General features: G+C 32.1%; 2 protein-coding genes and 1 long non-coding RNA gene across 6 annotated transcripts in view; 1 reads left to right on the top strand and 2 right to left on the bottom strand.

Moving 5' to 3' along the window:
* LOC143044896 (ras-associating and dilute domain-containing protein-like) overlaps positions 1–4,334 on the top strand; it is a 35,487-nt gene extending 31,153 nt beyond the window's left edge. For all 4 annotated transcript variants that reach the window (XM_076217122.1, XM_076217120.1, XM_076217119.1 and 1 more), the window contains exons 8-12: positions 12–155; positions 376–1,029; positions 1,265–1,386; positions 2,691–2,830; positions 3,849–4,334. In XM_076217122.1, the coding sequence (XP_076073237.1) occupies positions 12–155; positions 376–1,029; positions 1,265–1,386; positions 2,691–2,830; positions 3,849–3,948 (1,160 nt within the window). In that variant the 3' untranslated portion in view covers positions 3,949–4,334. The remainder of the gene's footprint in view (positions 1–11; positions 156–375; positions 1,030–1,264; positions 1,387–2,690; positions 2,831–3,848) is intronic.
* Positions 4,335–6,883: 2,549 nt separating this feature from the next.
* LOC143044894 (CD209 antigen-like protein C) lies at positions 6,884–14,027 on the bottom strand. Its single transcript, XM_076217118.1, has 5 exons — positions 13,914–14,027; positions 10,048–10,127; positions 8,988–9,075; positions 8,196–8,412; positions 6,884–6,983 (listed from the first exon to the last, which is right to left on the bottom strand). The coding sequence occupies exons 1-5, from the start codon at positions 13,963–13,965 to the stop codon at positions 6,950–6,952; spliced, it is 471 nt and encodes a 156-aa protein (XP_076073233.1). The 5' UTR covers positions 13,966–14,027; the 3' UTR covers positions 6,884–6,949.
* Positions 14,028–16,482: 2,455 nt separating this feature from the next.
* On the bottom strand, positions 16,483–20,524 carry LOC143044895 (uncharacterized). The gene is made up of 5 exons (XR_012968801.1): positions 20,387–20,524; positions 19,514–19,593; positions 18,817–18,904; positions 17,060–17,276; positions 16,483–16,545 (listed from the first exon to the last, which is right to left on the bottom strand). It is a non-coding gene; the product is annotated as an uncharacterized LOC143044895 (long non-coding RNA).
* Between the last annotated feature and the right edge of the window lie 1,309 nt (positions 20,525–21,833).

The following is a 21,833-nucleotide window of genomic DNA, read 5'->3' as shown; positions in this document are numbered from 1 at the left end:
CTTTTCATTAGAAGATATACCATTGGAAATGACAGCACACCCGCCATTTTTGATTCCACAAGACAATGGTTGTATTGATCTGATACACCCTCCTGACGAGCAGGCCTTCTGGAAGATGTTTAAAGAACTCCATCCAGTATATGGAGTAACTGAAGGTACATCTTACACTTTTGTTTAATATGGTATTTAACACCTTGAGGTGAATTAATTTGTGTCGATTAATTTTCCATAAATTTTGACAAAATATATACTTTGACCCTTTGATATTTTTCTAGATAGTGTGTTCAAAGTTAAAGACAACCACATCCAGACAAAGAACATTTACAAGTGATTAAAGGCATTGTATATAACTGAGTTTTTTTTTTATTTATTCAGATGACAGTGATAGCGGATTCAGTCCTTCTAATACTCCAAGATTTTCAAGTAATTTTCCAAAACCTGAACTTCAAAACTCTTTCTTCAATACTCCTGGTGGTAATCGTACTGATACAGAAGTGTTTAGAGATCTAAGTCAAAACGAAGAAACCAATTCATTAACTAACATGAATACTGTAGCACATAGAAATCTAAATCTTAACGGAGATACTACTTACTCAACTGACATAAGTACAGGTGCCAAAAAACAATTCTACAAACTTTCATATGAAAGTGATACTAACTCAACGCCAAAGACTTCAACGCCATCTTCGCCAAAACATCCCCCATCGTCAAAACGACAAGAGTCGATCAACAGAAGACTTGATTTGTTAATCACAAACAATAATTTAAATGTGCCTGAAAATTTTCAAAATGGAATAACCCCAATTGAAGATGCTGCGCCACCACTGCCACCAAGAAGTTACAAATTTCCTTCGTCGCCAACATCACCACATCAATTGACAAATGGAAGTCTTTCTTTAAGTGCTAATAGTATCACCCTAAAGAAACAGTTAGCACATGAGTTTGAAGATGAGGATCCCTTAGGGAGGGAAAATCTTGCTCAGGTCAATCGCCAGATCTACGAATCACTTGGACAAATGAGTCCAACAAGTAAGTTTAAACTATAAGTTACAGATTCAAAGATATATAGAATGTTTAATTTAAACTATATTTGAGCGATTAAGGTATACAATGGCTCTTTTTCACAGTTTTTAATGCGAAAACCTTGACAACTATGTATTAAATTATATTGTAATATAATTTTCATTCATTGTATATCCTCCAAAAAAATAACATGATTACTTTTCAGAATAATGATTTTCTATAAATAATATATATTTCACAGATAGCAAACCTCCATTGGTTCCTGTTTTGGGTACTACAGTGAAGTCAGCAAATAATCCGGTTTTCTCTGTTGGGATAACAAAGGGTGATAAGGGCCTTGGACTTGGCCTGATAGACGGTCTGGTGAGTTGTCTGATAAATATATTCTGTCCTTTCATTGAGTAAATCTTAGCAAATTTTAGATGGATTTAGCCACTTTTTTGTGTCGTTTTTAGTGTTTAAGCTTCTAAAATGTCCAAGTAATTATAAATCATTGATTTTCGTATGTTTTGATTTGAGCATCACTTCCAAAATCAATTTCACTTTCCTTCTACTACATGCTCGTTTAAAATTTTGAATTTTTGAAATACCAAGGCTTTTCTACCTCGGGATGGATTACCTTGGCTGTATTTGGCAAAACTTTTAGGAATTTTGGTCCTCAATGCTCTTCAACTTCGTACTATTTTGAATTTTAACTTTTTACATTTTTTATTCGAGCGTCACTGATGAGTCTTTTGTAGACGAAACGCGCGTCTGGCATCAATATAAAATTTCAATCCTGGTATCTATGATGAGTTTATTTAAATTCTTTTGATCACGGTTTTCCCTCACACTTGCGCTGTGCGATTGCCGAAGCTCTTAGGTAAGGTCACTGCATATGGAAACTCTTTCGTCGAATAAGATTATGGGGAAACAATTATTCAGTAGCGGAAAATTCCTGAAGATTTTGATGTGATAAAGGATTTTCTAAATCAAGACAGTCCATTTACACTTGACTTAAACGTATACAAATATATTCAACTTTGATTAAAAAAAAATGGAGTTTCATATTACTATGTTTAAATACTATAATTATACTTCACGTTAAAATGCCATATTTTGTTTGGCTAATAAGAGGGTGTTATTTACTCTATCACATGGCTGAGCGGGTGACAATATTTTAAATGTCACCCTGTCGTCAAGACCAATCAAATATCGAGAATTCAATGTTCTTTTATGGGTACCAATCTGCTCTATCACCCTCTTAGCTATTTGTTATATATATACTTTCTCTCAAAACGTGTGTCGATGTATGAAATACATTCAGTCACTCAAAGATTTATACCAAAAAATACTAACATCCTTTGTACCTTAAACGTAATACAATGATCTATTATCTGGTTAATATATTTGCCTGATGGCAAACCAAACTATGGGTATAAAATAAGGATACTTTACTCCATTATTCATTTATTAGTGAATTCGGTACCAGTATCACATTTGTTGATTTGTTGTTGTTTTTTTAACGTAATTGTGAGGTACATGTAACGTCTGACATGCTTCAAAATTTATTTTCTAATCAATTTCAATCACTTGTAGTGTACGCCTCTAATAAAAGCCGGTATATATAACGTTTATAAATAACATGCTTCAAAATTTATTTTATAATCAATGTCAATCACTTGTAGTATACGCCTCTAAGACTGGCCGGTATATACATTCGAAAAGTTTTACCAGGAAGTCCAGCAGCAGACATTGGTAGAATACAAGTTGGCGATCGTCTGCTTTGTGTCAATGGTAAAAGTATAGTTGGTGCTGATTATCAGAGGTTCGTTCACTATAACTACTTTATATTCCTTGAGTTGTCATTTACTCGTTTCTTTCTGATAAATCATACAGGTATTAAATAGCACTTTCCCTCTTTCTGTGTGTTATTTTTATATTTTTAAATAATTCAATTTTGTAACACGTCTTCTGATTTGATGGAATATTTTGGCTATCACCTTTAAGTCATGTTTTTAACGTTTTTTTGCACAATTTAATCCTAAAAAATGGACTCAGGATCAAATTATAAAAAATCGGCTGCACTATTTCTATTCGAAATGACCTTAAATGAAATGTGCAGCACACTTTTTTAACAACACGCTATGCGAGTTATTCAAAGTGTACCACATTTTTTATGCTATTTTCTATAGACAGAAAAAAATATTACAGTCATCCCTTGAATAAATCTGTATCAAATAAGTGGTTCGATACTTCTACTTGCAAAGCAAAATGTAAGTCCCAATAGGTGTCACTAGCACTTTATGTTGTATTTACGCTTTTACGCCGTTATGACATGATTTGTTAGATTTCTTTGTCCGTTTAAGTATGTAGTTGATTTGTATTACCCGCATCTACCTGGTGTGTAGTTTTACCAAAATGTAGAAGAGAACTTGTCGCGAACCGGTTCTGGTTGCATCTGTAACATGCATAAGGTGTGAGTTTATGTTCCGTGTTAAATGATTAATTGTGGCTGTGAGAAAAAGAATACCAAAAAAGAACTGTTCAAAAGCTTGGGTTTTTGTTAAAATTTTGCACATATTTTGTGTCTCTAAGTTATATGTAAGATGCATAATGTAGATTTAAATGGTATCATATAAGAACTTCTACGTCGGAATTGTGTTCTAATTACACTTAGTTCGTTTGTTAAACATAACATTTTAACTGCACATAACCACTGCAGAAGAATCCTTTCACAAATAATTTAAACATTCGCTCATTTGACTTGTATGACACACTCGTAATACTTGAAAAAATATGCATTAGGTGCTAACCATTGTAACAGTTCTTGTTTTATTTTCCAGTGCTATGAAATTAATACGCGCGGCTGGAGAGCAGTTGACGTTATTAGTAGCCAAAGGAAATGAGTCCATCGCCACAAAGATTTCATCATCAAGTTGCTAAAAACAGGATCATTTCAAAGTGTGCACATAATATTTGGTGTATAATAATTAATTATAGTATCTTCAATTCATAAATGTTTATAAATATTGTTCGTTTTGACGTTCAGGTATTCAATTTTATTAATCTTGTATGGCGATGAAAGAATGTGAGATTTATAATTAATATTTGACATTTCGAAAACATGAAATTCATTTCTAACCATCTAACAAAGAATAAAATGTCGATATGTTTTGTTTTTTACAAGTTCATCATTACGACAAATCTACGCATTGTGGATTCTAAAATATGTATCGTATGTGAAGACTCCTCATAAAACATTATCATAATATATTATATACTATCTATTATTTATACTTTTTATGAATAAAATTTTGATATGTGATTAATACATACTAATGTTTCTACTGTTTTACGTAAATTTGAAACATATGAAATGTGTGACTTATTAAGAAAATTTCCAGGCAGTCCAAACATTGATCTGCATACTAGTACACTATTGTAGTAAAGGAAAATAATTCCGCAGCAGTGTACATAGTTTGAGTACGAAGGTGAAAATTAAGCGAAACTGCTTCGTACTTCGTACTTTATTTGGCTTTTTAAACCTTTTTGGGATTCGGGCATCACTGAAAAGTCTTTTGTAGACGAAACGCGCGTCTGGCGTAAATACATAATTAAATCCTGGTATCTATGATGAGATTATTTCCATGCAAACTGCATGAGTGGCTTGATTGCCTTTCGTAAAGTACACTCGAAATCAATTACAGTTTCGAACCCCGCAAATCTGAAATGGTCAACGGATAACAATGAAAAGTGCGCACACACAAAGTACATGTGTATTTAGTTTCAAGTTGATAAGTCAAAAAACTGTCTGAAACTTAAATTTGAACCAAACATAAATCAAACCTTTGACCAATCACATTTGCATGTTCAGTGAACCATGAAATCATAATCAAAACATGTATATGATATTTACATCACACAATTCGAATTCCCTACATGCGTATTAATTTTTACGTTGATATGAGCTCAAACCAATTAAAGTAAAAACCGATATAGACCAAAGGAATGACCAACGGACTGACCAGCGAAAAAAACATGCCGATGGACTGGAAAAATATGTTCCTGACCGTAGGTATATGAAGAGAATTTAGACTACGCAGCAACACCATAAAATATCGACAGAAACTATTTGCAGTGATGACTACTAATTATTCGATTATTATATAAGATATGATGATACACTGTAATGTGTACTTATTAGCAAGAAATGAATCAGATTGACGATATGCACTGATTTCTGATTTGCCGGAAGCGTTAGTGCATATGATAGTGTTAAATGTCAACTGTACCGTTAGAAAACGTCAGTACAATCAAAGAGAGGCTTAAGATATCAAAATGGATATTCAAAGTCGAAAATAAACTGACACCTTGGCAAACAAGATAAACGACAAAAAACAGTTTACAACACACAAAATAGAAAACCAAAGAAAACAAACCTTTTGTTTACTAGTATATAATTACAAAAAAGTAGCAGCAATGTTCTATTAACAATGATTAAGGTATCAGCAACGCAAGCTGCTAAGTATCATATTAACAGGGATAGACTCATGGGCTGTTGAAATTTTCACTGTCCTCTTAAGTTAGGAAGTATTTGTTTTGTAATATCATTCCTGTTCAGCTTGTAGTCAAATACTATTTAGAGGGAGAAATGCAGAAAACTAAACGTATATGCCTCCGTACATAAAACTGCTAACTAATCATTTCATAACTGACTCGTACAATAGTAATATGAACCTGTCCTGTGTCCTCTCCCTTTGATTTGGTGTATAATCAATCTTATTTTTAGTAAACAGTGATACTATTAATTACAGATAAATAAACATGGAAAAAGGTCAATATAAACCCATATAAAAAAATGAGACCCGAAAACAAGTTTTTCAAAACTTATATAAATATATTTCCCCGTCTGTTTGTGTTTCTTAATCTTGTGCTTGCCGATACATGTTTGTTTTGTGTTTTGCGTTTTTTATTTTAATTTTTTGTAAACTGATTGTCTGTATCCTTAGTCAATCTCATAAGCTATCAGCTATAAGTTTATCAGTCTTATTTTCATTGTTATATTGGAAGATAAATCAAAATTACCAATTGCAGATCACTTTTTCTATTCGTGATTTAGAACGGTAAACAATACTATACAATAAGCATTTTTCCGCTTGTCCCATTTCAAGAGCCTGTGGCTTTTGTTAGTTTAATCGGGTTTTTTGTATTCTAGTTCATTCATACGTTCCGGTGTTAGTATGACCTTCATTTTCACTGAACAAGTATAGTTTAGCGTCAAGCTGCAGCCTGTCGCCTGTTGTGGTATTTTCCTGTTGTGTTGAAGACCCATTGGAGTCCTTGGTCTGTTTTCTGCTCTTTGGTCATGTTGTTATCTCTTTGACACATTTCCCATTTTCTTTCTCAATTTTATTCATCACTTTAAGATAGAAAATATAATAAACTTATCAGTCTTATTTTCATTGTTATATTGGAAGATAAATCAAAATTACCAATTGCAGATCACTTTTTCTATTCGTGATTTAGAACGGTAAACAATACTATACAATAAGCATTTTTCCGCTTGTCCCATTTCAAGAGCCTGTGGCTTTTGTTAGTTTAATCGGGTTTTTTGTATTCTAGTTCATTCATACGTTCCGGTGTTAGTATGACCTTCATTTTCACTGAACAAGTATAGTTTAGCGTCAAGCTGCAGCCTGTCGCCTGTTGTGGTATTTTCCTGTTGTGTTGAAGACCCATTGGAGTCCTTGGTCTGTTTTCTGCTCTTTGGTCATGTTGTTATCTCTTTGACACATTTCCCATTTTCTTTCTCAATTTTATTCATCACTTTAAGATAGAAAATATAATAAACTTATCATGAAAAAGTATGCTAAAATAACGCTGCAATTTATTTTCATTTTTGGATGACCGAAGTGACTCTAATCTTAATTGTATAGCAATTGCTTCAACCAACAACTGGTATCTGTCCGGATGCTGACCTAAAATGAAATAAAGTCTAAATTCGAGTATGCTCGTTTAATGCTATATTTTAATTAGGTATTTGTGAGTTGCTGTCAAAGTTCAGCATGTTTTTCAAACATGAGGTCTTAAATTGATACACAAAGTGTGACAACATAATAATATCTTTCTCTTTAACGTACATACACTTATTTTATACGAAAAGCGCACGTGCAGACATATAAGCTTGTTCGGTTTTCAATATATTGGGAAGAAAGAAAAATATGATCAATTTCAGATCATTTCATATTGGTAATATACAGCGGTAAATTATACTTCATCTCTATAAGACAGGATGATGTTTTGAATAAAACAGAGAAAACATTCCTATAAGTTTCTGATATTACTATCATGAAGGTAAATCATTAAAACCAAAAACTTGTCTTAAGATATTATATTATGTTCATTTTAAGCCATATCTGTAAATTCATATAGTTTTCAAAGGTACCATGATTATAATTTAGTACGACAGACGCGCGTTACGTCTACATAAGACTCATCATTGACGCTCATATCAGCACATGTATATGTTCGTTGCTGATCCATGAAATAGATAAGTCAAACGTGCACATCAATATTCTCAAACTATGCTTTCAGGAGGAGTATATAACTGTATAAGAGAAAATAAATGCACAATAGGAATGTATAATTCTTATGTCGCCATGAAAATATTACACCGGGATTCAATGAAACCCCCGATAGTATTTGCAGTTGATTAAAATAGCAAACGATATTGTATTATGAAAAGAAATAATTGCATATAAAGCTTCTTCTTCGTGGAATTAAGACGCTACTAGGAAGATAAGACATCATGCATTACAGCGTAATAAGAGGATGCCTTTTTTTGTAATTGTAAATCGTAACGCATTAAACACGCTTCCATATTTTAATCAATCAATGTTTTTGCACCCGTTCAAATAACTAAAATATGCATCTAATTCTGACGAAAGGGGCGAAAGATACCAGATGGACATTCAAACTCATATATCGAAAATAAACTGACAACGCCATGTAAAAAACAATAACAAACACACAATAGTACACAAAGTAACAACATAGAAAAATAAAGGCTAAACCCCAACAAATATTTTAGTTGATCTCAGGTGCTCCAAATGGGCTAGCAGATCCTGCCCCACATGAAAATGTGTGGGTTTCCTTTATAGCTATTAGATTTATCTTGTCATACATCTTACTCATTATTTGTCTCACACACGAACTGGTGGAGTGTAATACAGTTGTCGTCTGCCCATTTTCCACGGAAAGGACCATACAATACTACACAGTTTGCGGCAGTATGAGAATTAGGTTCGCCCGGTTGAAAATTATTGACTTTTATCGGTTCTTGTCCGGTTGAGTATATCCATCGGTCTTCATCGATTATGTCTGATATGCCAATCCAAAATGATCCTCCTGGACAATTGGAAATATATATATTGAGATTTTTAATGTGTTCAGTAATATAGATACAATGAAATAGCGTTCATTCTTGAAAAAGAAACCATGAGCCCGTGTCCAAAAAGTAACCATAAATGTGATGATACGATGTACGATACAATATGTTTACTCTTGCAAAATTATGTTTTCAACAGCAAATCACATAAATTATTTGGAAAATACACAGATTAAGTGTGTTTGTATATACAAATCTAAAAACGACGAATATACCGATTTTCTGGTTCTATTATTACATCAACAATGAACATAACAAATATTTTGTTAGCATAAATAAATTACATTTACTTCAATAATTTAAACAATAAAATCTTAGAAATGATGATGTTGTCAGATGGTGTTGCACACATATTTATGGATTAACTGAGAATACATAATTAAAAGCCAGTTCAAGAACATATATTAACATTGACACATTTACTATGTAGTTTCTTATACCATATTATTACTTTCACCCATGTAGACATATGAAGCAGCTATGCGAGATATTTGGGATATAAATTATAGTGTCTACTGTTAAAACAAAAACATACCAACTTTCTGACTTTGGCTTATTATAAAACTAGATTCTTCTGATGTCATCGGCTCAGCAAGTTTTGAATCAAATACACGACAAACTGACTGCAAAGAAAAAACGTTCATTACAATATAACAGAATATTGAGTGCAATCAGTTAGCTAGATCAAGACACTATTTACAGTTTTTTTAACTGAATCTTATGTCTTCTTTCTTGATAGTTTGGACGGTCAAATGCATAAATCAGATAAACAAGAACAGTATCATCAAATTGATCTAAAATAGGCAAGAACAGTACTACCAACTACCAAAGAAATTTAAAAAGACGATAATATTACCATTAAAGACATTTTATACAGGCCAGAATAGTATCATCAAAAGAATTTTAAAAAGGCAGTATGAACAGTATAACCAAATACCAAAGAAATTTTAAAAAGGGAAGAATTGTACTACCAAAGAAATCTTAAAAGACAAGAACAGTATTATCAAGGAATCTAAAATTGGATGAACAGCATTATCGAATAATCTAAAATTGTATGAACAGTATTATCAAAGAAATCTAAAATAGGAAAGAATAGTTCTGCCAACGAAATCTTAAAAAAAAAGGAGAACAGTTGTATCAAAGAAATCTAAAAAGGCAAGAACAGTACTATCAAAGAAATTTAAATAGGCAAGAACAGTACTATTAGAGATATTTGAAAAGGGAAGAACAGTACTATTAGAGATATCTAAAAAGGGAAGTCAAGAACAGTACTATGAATGAATTTAAAAAAAAGAAAGGCAAGGACAGAACTACCGCTACTATCTTAAAAGGGCAAGACTAATACTTTCAAAAACATTTAAATAGACAGGAACAGTACTATGAAAGAAATCTAACATTGGCAAGAACAGTACTGTGAAAGGAATCATACAAAGGTAAGAACAGTACTATCGAATAAATCTTAAATAAGCAAAAATAGGGCTACATGTTTCAAAGAAATCTTAAATAAGCAAGAATTGTTCTATCAAAGAGATCTATTAAAGGCTAGAATAGTACTAACAAAGAAATATAATAAAGACAAGGACAGTGATACTAACCATTGCTTCACTCCATGGTTCAACTTGGTGACTGAAGAAGTAGCATTTGTTTCCAAATTGTGTCCATCCATTTTTGCAGCCTTAAGTGGAAGAATAACAAAGCATGTATGAGATAGTAATTTAAAATTCTCGTATAGATTATAATTTGTTCTTATGTTGTACTGTTACGCCACTGTTAAGTTACTGGTGCCAGTAAACTAGAGTAATTCCTCCACATTCTGTATGTATGTGCCTGTCCGAAGTCATGAGTGGTTGTTGATAGTTTCTGTATATCATATTTGTTTTTCGTTCATAGCTTTATAATTACATTAGATGTATGTTTTATTATGCTACGTTATTCTGATTGGCTAAAAGCACATCACGTGTTCATTAAGCAATTGTTGACCATGTGAACATTTTTAGAACAAAATGTACTTTCAACGCTTTTACACCCCAATAAAGTTACAAAAAGAAGCATTCAATTTTTTAGTACATATTTCAATCCGTTAGCTTTAATCTGAATTGGTTTACATTTGTCATTTCGGGACCTTTCCTAGCTGATTTTGCAGCATGGTTTGTGCTGAATGTATGCCTTATGATGACCTACAGATGATGTAAACTTCTACGTCCTTTTGTCTCTGGTAGGGAGCTACCTTATTGGAAACCATATCAAATCTTCTTATTTAGATAAAATACTAAATGATCTTGTTAAAATTTAAGACTGTGAGATAGCTTTGTCTCGCTTTTGCGACAAAAGTTGCAGGCTCAAAAAAAATTGGGAAAAATAATAAAATACTTCTGGATACTATCTTACAATTGTAAACAAACTTCTGTCCAAGTTTGGAACAAAACGGGATAGTTAAAGAAAGTTATAATTTTTTTTAAAAAATTAAGAACACTTCACAAAGACTTTTATTTTTTTTTAACAATTATAGAGACCAAATAGTAACAGTTAATACCTTCTGCAATCTATGCCATGTAGTATTGCATCAATATAGCATCTCCTGTTCTACCTGTCATATTTATAAAACTCCTTACTTAGAAGCATTTGGGTGTGCACTTAAAACCACACTTTTTAAAAGAGACTTTTATCCAATATCCAGAATATGTACGATAATTTCTAAATACGTTTGCAATACAACAAATGTTCCATATAGTGATTATTGAACTGGTTACCTGTTACTTTTTTATTTTCTGTAGCATACTGTAGGTGCCTTTTTGTTAATTTTCCATACACTCTAGGCGCCCTTTTTATTAATGTTTGCGCGCTCTAAATGCCCTTTTTCAATTAAGTTACCATGCTCTTTTTGGGCGTTCGGGGAAACACTATTATGACATAGTATTAATTAAGAAGTTTACGAAAATCAAAGTTATATTTGTGATCTAGATGCAAATATCTTTAGTATCGAAAACAAAAGCTGAAGATAAAGATGGAAATAAACAACTAATGCCGAACAGTAACCGAAAACATCTTGTGAACAATCGAAATATGTTGATAATGTAACATTTCAAAAATTACCTTAGATATTTTTGAGTTATCTCTCTTTGTATAGAGTTCAGCAAATGAAGTGAAATTTGGAAATTAAATAAAAATTCTGGGAAAAGAGAAAAGATAATTATTATGTTAGCATTTATATATTTTATCAAATCATATTTATGATACAGTTGGATTATTTTGTCCAGATATTATTTAAAGGTATTTCAAAACATCATTTACTTCAGTCTAGTAATTAGTGTACAGGTAAAAACAGTTCACTACATTGTATGTTTTTTACAATTGATAAATAACTAATCGACAGGTGCAGTTGTGTCTCAGTTTTGTGAACACGACTATTTGAAGATTGAAGGTAGATCTATGTGTTTTTCCTTCTAGAGGATGATATTTGGCAGTGAAATCGTCTGTCATTTCCTTATTTAGGGTATGTATATTGAATTGGAACTATGTGCCCTTGGTTGATATAATAATTATGTTTAGTTAATTTTTAGCTCACCTGGCCCGTTATTGCCCTTTATAGTCAATTTTTAACCATTTTTAATAAATCTTAGTTATCTTTTACAAAAATCTTCTCCTCTGAAACTACTGGGCCAAGTTGAACTAATCTGGGTCGTAATCATCATTGGGGTATCTAGTTTACAAATTGTGTCCGGTGACCCGGCCAACCAACCAAGATGGCCGCCTCGGCTAAATATAGAACATAGGGGTAAAATGCAGTTTTAAGCTTATAACTAAAAAACCAAAGCATATAGAGCAAATCTGATGGGATTAAATTGTTCATCAGGTCAACATCTATCTGCCCTGAAATTTTCAGATGAATTGGACAACCCGTTGTGTGGTTGTTGCCCCTGAATTTGTAATTTTTAGGAAATTTTGCTGTTTTTGGTTTTTATCTTGAATATTATTATAGATAGAGATAAACTGTAAACGGCAATAATGTTCAGCAAAGTAAGATTTACAAATAAGTCACCCATGACCGAAATGGTCAGTTGACCCCTTTAGGATGGCTAAAAATAGAACATAGGGGCAAAATGCATTTTTGGCTTATTACTCAAAACCTGAAGCATTAAGATCGCATCTGACTGTGGTTAAATTGTTTATTAGGTCAAGATCTATCTGCCCTGAAATTTTCAGATGGATCGGGCAACCCGTTGTTAGGTTGCTGCCCCTGAATTGGTAATTTTAAGGAAATTTTGCAGTTTTTTGGTTATTATCTTGAATATTATTATAGATAGAGATAAACTGTAAACAGCAATAATGTACAGCAAAGCAAGACCTAGAAATAAGTCAACATGACCAAAATGGTCAATTGGCCCCCTAAGGAGTTATTTTTTTTTTCCTTTATAGTAAATTTTAAAGGTGAGCGACAGAGGCTCTTTAGAGCCTCTAGTTTATATTTCTAATTGAAACATAATTGATTATCCATGAACACATGTTGATTACTTTGAAGACTTTCTCTTGTTTCATACTTTGATTTGAGAAAAGTTTAGAATTGCAGAAAGGGAGATCATCATGTTCTTGTAGTTTTTTACAGCTTTGTATAGATAAATGTTTCTGATGCATTTAATTGATATTTGAAAAAGCAATCTTTATTCCAAGTTAAAATTACTCGAATTTATGATCCGCATTACAATACATTTATGATGTTTTGTGTTTTCTTTTTTTCCACAAATATTGAACTATTTAGCGTTGCCAATTAGTGTGATTATTTTTGATATATGTATAATGTGAATATATAATTATACAATGGAATTCATGAACCCTATTTTGTGCTTTCATACATAAATGCAACAGTAGTATACCGCTGTTCAAAACTCATAAATCCATGGACAAAAACCAAAATCGGGATAACAAACTAAATCTGAGGGAAACGCATTAAATATAAGAGAACAACGACACAACATTACAATGTAACACACACACAGAAACGGACTAAGCATTAGACAAAATCTTTTTGTCGTTTACGGAGGTTACAATAAGGAAGCGGGTACTGTTACCTGTTGATTAAAAAATATGCTGTTATTGTTATATAATGAAAACAGTCCTTGTTTTTTTTTATTACAAAACAAAAACACTTAATCCAATTCATGAAAAAAAAAACATTTAATGCACTTATGTTTCACACCAAATTTGAAATTGTATGATATATAGAAGCATGAGAATAACCTTTACAAGTAAAATGAACAGAGGAACATTGAGTCCAATTGAGCGACCCTCTTTTAATTGGCGTCCAATTATATTATATTTCATTTCAACTTTTCAAATCAGGCTTCAAGATAACAGATATGAATCATACGCCCCCATATGTGTATCTCATAAATAAGTAATCGTGTCGTGTTGAATGCAAAATCATAACAATATCTTATTGTGACTTAATTGTACAATAACTCACAACTGATAGAAGAGACAAAACATAGAACCACCACGAAATCAAAAAGGTTCATTTCAAGTTGTATGTCAAGTAATGAGATAGTACCTTAACTGAAATGTTGTCAACTTCGTCACACATATATATTAATTCAATATATGACATTATCATCTAGATTTCTTATCTTAATACCATACAATCTCTGTGACTTTTATATTTATAAGAGTACGAAATTATGGTCTTCGAAGCAATCTTAAGGGATAGATGAAAAACCTAATAAATATGTAGACTACAAAAAAGAGAACATGGATGAACTAGTGTTCAATATCATCAATTAGGGATTCAGACAAGTCTATTTACAACATAAAAAAACACAAACAATTAGATGAAAAGATATGATAAAATGAGGCACCTTTTACTATTTAACATATTTCACTCAATCATATTAATATTTTCTTTTTAGTAAAATTGAAAATAACACTTTATTAATTTTATTCATTCATTTTTTTTTAATTTATCAATGAACAGCTTAAAAAGGATTCTGAAATTTATCATGCCAGTACCTATGCACCAACTATTGAGCAGATGATAACCTATGGACTTTTATTCATTAGCAGCGGTATCGACCCAGTTCAGTAAATGGTATTCGTCCGTTGTTTTATTCTAGATTAAACATCGTCAGTAACTCTCAAAATCAAATATCTGCAAGCCAAGGTTAATGAAATCAATAAATGCGGAGAGATATATGATCAAAAGGGAATTAGTAGTAAATGTGTGAAAAGGAATATTGCGTTTTCTGTAAAGTTTTCTTTAAAAGCCATTTTAAAGTGTTTGTAGTTACGTGTTGAACCTCCATAATTCAGTGAATGATTAAATCTGCTTTTGCTATGAATTCATCTATGATTCAGTAATGTATCCTTGAGTATAAATATTGCAGTTCTTGATAGTGAGTTCAAATGTTCCTGCCCATAGATATACCCATACATTACCTTCCTCTGCTTTAAGGGAGTTCGAAGAGCTATCAAGCATCTGACGGCACTGATTATTTTGGTATCTTTACTACATTACCGAATTATGTTATGCTCTATTGTTATGTATTCTTCGCATTCTGGTACCCTTTGCAACTAACTGTTATTGTTAAAGGTGTCTAATTGTGTGACCCAAAAGGGACAAACCCGTTCCTTTGCATGAATTTGATCAGTTTTCATTGAACTAACATTAACCTGTAATTCAGTGGTTGTCGTTTGTTTATATGTTACATATTTGTTTTTCGTTCATTTTTTTATATAAATAAGGTCGTTAGTTTTCTCGTTTGAATTGATTTACATTGTCTTATCGGGGTCTTTTATAGTTGACTATGCGGTATGGGCTTTGCTCATTGTTAAAGGCCGTACGGTGACTTATAGTTGTTAATGTCTGTGTCATTTTGCTCTCTTGTGAACAGTTGTCTCATTGGCAATCATACCACATCTTCCTTTTATATTAAGTCTAAGATGCATATTTGTTCTTTTTTTGTTTTTTTTTTGTTTTTGTTATTTGCTTTGAACTAACTGTCAAACACTGCGAGTACTCTTAGATATGTACGAAGTGTCTTTTTGGTGTTAATATGTACAAGTATCCGGTCACCTCATCTCTGTGTTTTCGTTTTATGCATTTCTATTTGTATCCATCTGATCATTTAAGCCTTTTCCAACTGATTTATATAGTTCATTCTTGTGTTGTACTGTTACACTACTGTCACAGGTAAGGGGGTTTCCCGTTTACATGTTTAACACCGCCACATTATGTATGTATGTGCCTCTCCCAAGTCAGGAGCCTGTATTTTAGTTGGTGTCGTTTGTTCGGTTTTTAGTAATTTTATGTGTACATTAATCATGTTGATAGGTCGTTAGTTTTTCTCGTTTGATTTTTTTACATTTGTGATTTCGGGGCCTTTCATAGATGACTATGTAGTATGGTTTTTGCTTATTGTTGTAGGCCTTACGGTGACCTATAACTGTTAATTTCTGTGTCTTGAATATTTGTGGAGCGGAAGTATACCTGCCCCGCAAAACAAATCAGTTCATCAGTAACTGTTCATCAAATTAACAACATTTTCTGTATGTTTTAAAATTGCACAATATACAATATGTGAGTCATAAATTTGTCTACCATTACCCTAGGCGCCACCTTGATTGTACGGTATGAACTACGTGTACTAGCAACTACTAAATACTGTAAGTTAGATTTAAAATTGATAAAGGAAATGGGGAATGTGTCAAAGCGACAATAACCCGACCAGAGAGCAGACAACAGCCGAAGGCCACCAATGGGTCTTCAATGTAGCGAGAAACTCCCGCACCCGTAGGCGTCTTTCAGCTTGCCCCTTAAAAAATATGTATACTAGTACAGTGATAATGGACGTGATACTAAACTCCGAATTATACACAAGAAACTAAAATTAAAAATCCTACAAGACTAACAAAGGCGTGCATGTTTGTTTGCTACTACAAACTATAGTATAGATTTATAATTTATATATAGTCCTCGTCATTACATCGAAACATTCATTATTTGCGTTATTTGAGGTGACAAACAGTATGACAAATAATAATATCCTTATATATATTCTTTATTCTTTATCACTTCATTATTGTATAAACATCACGCCGCAACCCTATAAAGAGAAAACAAAAGAAAAGATACCATTATCATTCAGTCATTCAATATTCCATTGAAAATTAGTGTGTTTTCTCTTGAGCATACTGCATACATCATATTTATATGGGGACGAAGTCCCCAATAACGGTAGAAAAATCAATAAAAAAAAAAATAAAAAAATAAAAATCGGTGAAAATTTCCCGAATTTTCCATCCTACTAATGAACTCAAAATCGTTAACTTTTTTTTCAGACTTTTTTGAAATCCTCGCATCTGCGCAGAAATCTACTTCCTTTTCCGGTTTAAATAATATGCTAACATAATCGTACACTGTGTTTTGGTGTGTTTCTCATCCGTTATCATTCTATTTAAGAAATCTTCTATGCAACCTGTATTGAGATCAAATGTCCCCCCTCCCCCCAAAAAAAAATTATATCTTGTTCATTTTTGACTGGCTCTTTGTTTTAACTAAAACTTGAAAAGTGCTGTTTTTTTTTTTTTTCATTATTGAATTTTATGCAGTAATCTTACATGTTATCTGCCTCACAAATGAACTTGTATCTAGCTAGACAATTCTCGTCTGCCCAGTACCCGTAGAAGGCAGCCCACAAAGCGACACAATTTGCGGCCGTCCCAGCATTGGGTTCACCAGGTTGAAAGTTGTTGACTTTTATCGGAATCTGTCCTGTTGAGTATATCCATTTTCCCTCTTGAATTATATCCGATATGCCTATCCAGAAAATGCCACCTGTGAAGTAAATGTTAATTCCACAAAATATATATACTTATTATATATATTGCCAAAAAATAAAATAGTACTTTCAAATCAGAAAGTCCTTTATATAATGGAAAAATAAAAAGCTCAAACATATCAAACGAAAAGAACAAAACTGACATATTCCTGACAGTACATGCATTTGTTTGGTATCTTGTTTGAGAGTTTTTTTTAATGTATTTTCCTTCATTAACAGTTTGGTTGTTGAGACAATAAGTAAATCATCATTTATCAACGTTTGTATACAAGTTCACATCAATTAGTTTGTTCTGATAGCAACTTTCAGCTAACAAAAATGTATCTTTCAAAATTGATGAGTCGTTAAGCATGACCCGTGAAAGTTAATATTTAGTTCTCTCTGTTGTGTCGTGAGTACTTTTATTTGTCTGTTTGTCTTTTTCTTTGTTAGCCATGGCTTTGTCTATTTTTTTTATTTATTAGCTTGACTATCCCTCTGGTATCTTTCGCCCCTCTCTTAGTAGGTTGATGGAAATCATTTTTGCATTTTTTTCAAACCTTTCTTATAGAAAAGAGGAGATTTTTCACCGAATGTTTCTTGTCATTATCATAAAAACGGGTACAACATGTGGAATACGATATGTTTACCCTGCTGATGAACCTTGGATCAATCCCATTTTAAGGTTGGTTTTAAAATCAAAGTCTATGCTTCTTATCTTGTTTTAAGGACTACCCAAAGTTGTACGGAATAAAAGTAAAACATATTTGTTTTTTCGTTATATGGCCATAAAATCATCTTTTGTGTAATTTTTTTTTTTTTTTAATTTTTTTTTTCTTTGTTTTGCTTTGTTACCGTCTGATTTAAATTTCCAATTCTATTAAATAAAAGCAACAGTAGTATACCGCTGTTCAAAAATCGTAAATCTATTGACAAAAAACAAAATCGGGGAAACAAACTAAAACTGAGGGAAACGCATTAAATATAAGAGGAGAACAACGACACAACATTCAAATGTAACACACATAGCAACGGACTAAGCATAAGACTAAATCCGATGAGAATAACCAATATAACATCAAAACCAAATACATGAATTTGGGATAGAAAAGTACCGTGACACGTCTTATAGTAACGTGAATTCACACTCAAATATAGAAGAAAACAAACGACACAACAGAAAAACAACGTAAAAATGTTACACACAAAGAAACGAACTATGATATAATAATGGCCATTTTCCTGACTTGGTACAAGACATTTTTAATGAAAAAAATGGTGGGTTGAACCTGGTTTTGTGGCATGCCAAACCTCGCACTTTAATGGCATTGTTAACTATAACATTAAAATGACAACATGATAATACAGGACTTCAATACAAATAAATAGGAGAACGTATTAGGCAAAGAAAAACATGAATAATAGCTAATAGGCATCAGGTTTAAAATTCAATAAAGTCAAAACTGCGCCTCGTCCACACAAGACTTACCAGTGACGCCCAGATATAAAAGTTCGAAAGCTAAAAAAAGGGTACAAAGTTGTACTATTAAAACATACCCATAATCTGACTGTGACTAATCAGGAAATGAGATGTGTTGGTATTCATAGGTTCAGCAAGCTTAGAATTAAATCCACCACAAACTGTCTTTAAAATAGAACATATCAAAATTACTGATGTATAACTCGAGTTTTACAGATAGAACTTCAAAAATACAAAAGCTTGAGAACTACCTGTGTACAAATTAAAGAAATTCAAAAGTTCATATGGAATAAGAAAAGCTTAATATTAGAAAAGTTCATGCTCATTATGAACAATAACAACTTCATTGTCCTTACTTTTGTAATAGCCATGATCTTTTCTGTGATTATATTGGGTTGTTTTAAGATAATTTAATTAAATGAACAAAGAACAGAAGTCAGCTGTTCGTGTTGTTTATTCTTTAGTTTTCTATGTTGTGTCATGTGTGCTGTTTTTTGTTTGTCTTTTTCATTTTTAGCCATGGCGTTGTCAGTTTGTTTAAGATTTATGAGTTTGACTGTCCCTTTGGTATCTTGCGTCCCTCTGTTACCTGTGTTGTCCTTGTAATTGGGTCTTGCGTTGGTTATTATTACTAATTTAGTTAAAATTTGTTCTATTTACGATCTGCAACTTGCGTTTTGAACACGAGATTTGCAATCACGATGAATAATAATCGAACAAAAAAATATATAATTGAAATTCTTTGAACAGCTAACAATCCTGCAATACACTAACCGATGCTTCAATCCATGATTCCACCTGCCGACTGAACAAATAGCATTTGTTTTCAAATTGTGTCCATCCATTCATGCAACCTAGAGAAGAAGGTAAGAAAAAACAATCCAAAGTTTTAATGAAACCGTTATAGTAGTAATATTGTTTTGGGTGATTCATAAAAAAAAACACACAATCAATTAATATAGATCCGCAACCGTATCTACAAGTACTCACTTTAGTTTCATTCATTCATTGTTATGTTCTTATCAGTGATTCAAAGTAAAAAACAATCACATTTCCATTTATAAATGAAAACCAAAAGAACACAATTGAATCATTAAAATCGTTTATGGTCAATTCTTATATGAGTTAGTTCAAATCGTACCAAACTCAGCGGAAATTTCAAACAGAAAGTCCCTAATCGAATGTTGAAACATGCATTTTCATTGGAAGAAAATTAATCTGGTTTATAGGTAGTTAAATATATCACTCGTAGGAAGGCCGCATAAAATTTTCGTCATGTTGCTCATTGTTAGTACGAAGTCAATGATAAGCATCATTTTACAATGTCACATTCATTTAAAAAATGACTGGGAAGGCAGTTATAACATATCTGTTGCAATCCGATATTCCTGAACAATCAACAAAAAGGTATGCAAAATACTCCGTTTTAAAATTGACTTTGGTTGCCATAATAAAATAATTTTCATACATACCTGACAATAATGTATGCCTATTTTACGTGCATTTAATATAAATGTAAATGAACGTTACATTACAATAATTCAATAATATTTCAGAAAACAAATCCTATACAGCTAATATGCTATGTTGTATAAAATAGTTTATTTCAATATTCTGCGACTGCAACTTAATTGTAGAGTAACTCACAACTGATAGAAGAGACACAACATAGAACCACCACTAAATCAATCACGTTCATCTCAAGTTGTATGTTAAGAACTAAGATACTAGGTTAAATAAAGGTTGTTAATTACGTCATAAATATGCTCATTCAATATAGTTTGTTATCATCTAGATGTCTTATCTTTATACCTATAGATTCTCTGTGACTTTTGTAAACATGAAAGTCAGAACTTAGAATATTTTCTACTTAAGACACGGTCCAAAGTGTTCTTAAAAACATTAAATGTTTGTTTATACAGCTGCTTCAGATTAAATCTTGCTGTATTTAAAAACAATAATGAGGTCAAACATGCAGTCGTATGAAAAACAATTGTGTTCTGTTTTCTCAAATAAGACAGGGTTGATAACACTATTTTGTATTCAAGATTATCAAATTATTTTACTTCATAACTTCAGCCATTTATTTACTTAAAACTTCGTCTATTCTTTTTGTATAATACATCAAAGTCCTCATTGACTGTTGAATTTAGATCTAAATACTACTATAGTCGCCGTCAGCTGAAATTCGTAGCGGTAATCGGTAAAAATAATCTAAACTATCAATTGCGTTCACTCGAGATATAGTTTTTCACATTCCATTCATAAATCGCAAAAAGAAAAACCACTACTGACCTACCTTTTAAGTGATTGCACTGTGATAATTGCACTGGCCTAATGAACAAAATTCATGTGACCGTGACGTCATCAACATTTTTGCATGGTTTACTCTGGTTTAAAATCGAATTTAGAATTAAACTATAAGACACAACTAGAATTTTTTTCTGTCTATTCAAAAAAACATAAAAAAATGTGGTGCACACTTTTAAATAACCCGCTACGCGGATTATTCAGTGTGCACCACATTTATTATGTTATTTCTTCATAGACATAAAAAAAAAATACAGTCATTCCTTATAAAAACATTGAATGTCGAATACACATGTGGTGGAGACGACATAATCAATAGAGGAAACATTCGTTACAAGCCATATTTGTCTGATTTCATCCAGTTGTTTTCTTCTTTTAGTTGATGAGCTTCCCTCGGTTTCAGTTTGCGACCCATATTTGCGTTTTCCCAATCGATTTATGACTTTTGAACACCGGTAAACAGCGGTATACAACTGTTGCCTTTATACTACTGTTGTCTTTATTTTTCCTCTTTTTATTCTGTTGTTTTCATTTTCTAAAGCACTGATCATGAGTCGATACCTCTGCTGATGGATTATCAGTCCCCTAATACAGGGTATCGGTAGCTCAGTTGTCAGTACTTCGGTACTGACATGATTTAAAGCAAAGTTTATAAAATTGCCCGTTTATAAATTTTGAAATTAAAAAATAATAAGGTGTCTCCTCTCCCAGGATGTTGGCGTAAGATTGATTGGTTATTTTTTTTTGTCCTCTTTGTTTTATAGAACGTCAACATTTTCGGTCC

This window comes from Mytilus galloprovincialis, chromosome 9 (assembly GCF_965363235.1).
Source record: "Mytilus galloprovincialis chromosome 9, xbMytGall1.hap1.1, whole genome shotgun sequence".
NCBI classification, from domain to species: Eukaryota; Metazoa; Mollusca; class Bivalvia; order Mytilida; family Mytilidae; genus Mytilus; species Mytilus galloprovincialis.
The sequence above is the reverse complement of the archived record's forward strand: the minus strand, read 5'-3'. Positions and strand labels throughout refer to the sequence as shown.

Excerpts from the sequence above, each read along its gene's own strand:
- LOC143044894 (XM_076217118.1), bottom strand. The coding sequence starts at position 13,965 with ATGAACCTTTTTGATTTCGTGGTGGTTCTATGTTTTGTCTCTTCTATC. Across the intron at positions 10,128-13,913 it reads TTTTGTCTCTTCTATCAGTT|GCTGCAAAAATGGATGGACA; the intron begins GTGAGTTATTGT and ends CTTCCACTTAAG. Across the intron at positions 6,984-8,195 it reads GTGTGTGAGACAAATAATGA|GTCAGCATCCGGACAGATAC; the intron begins GTAAGATGTATG and ends ATTTCATTTTAG.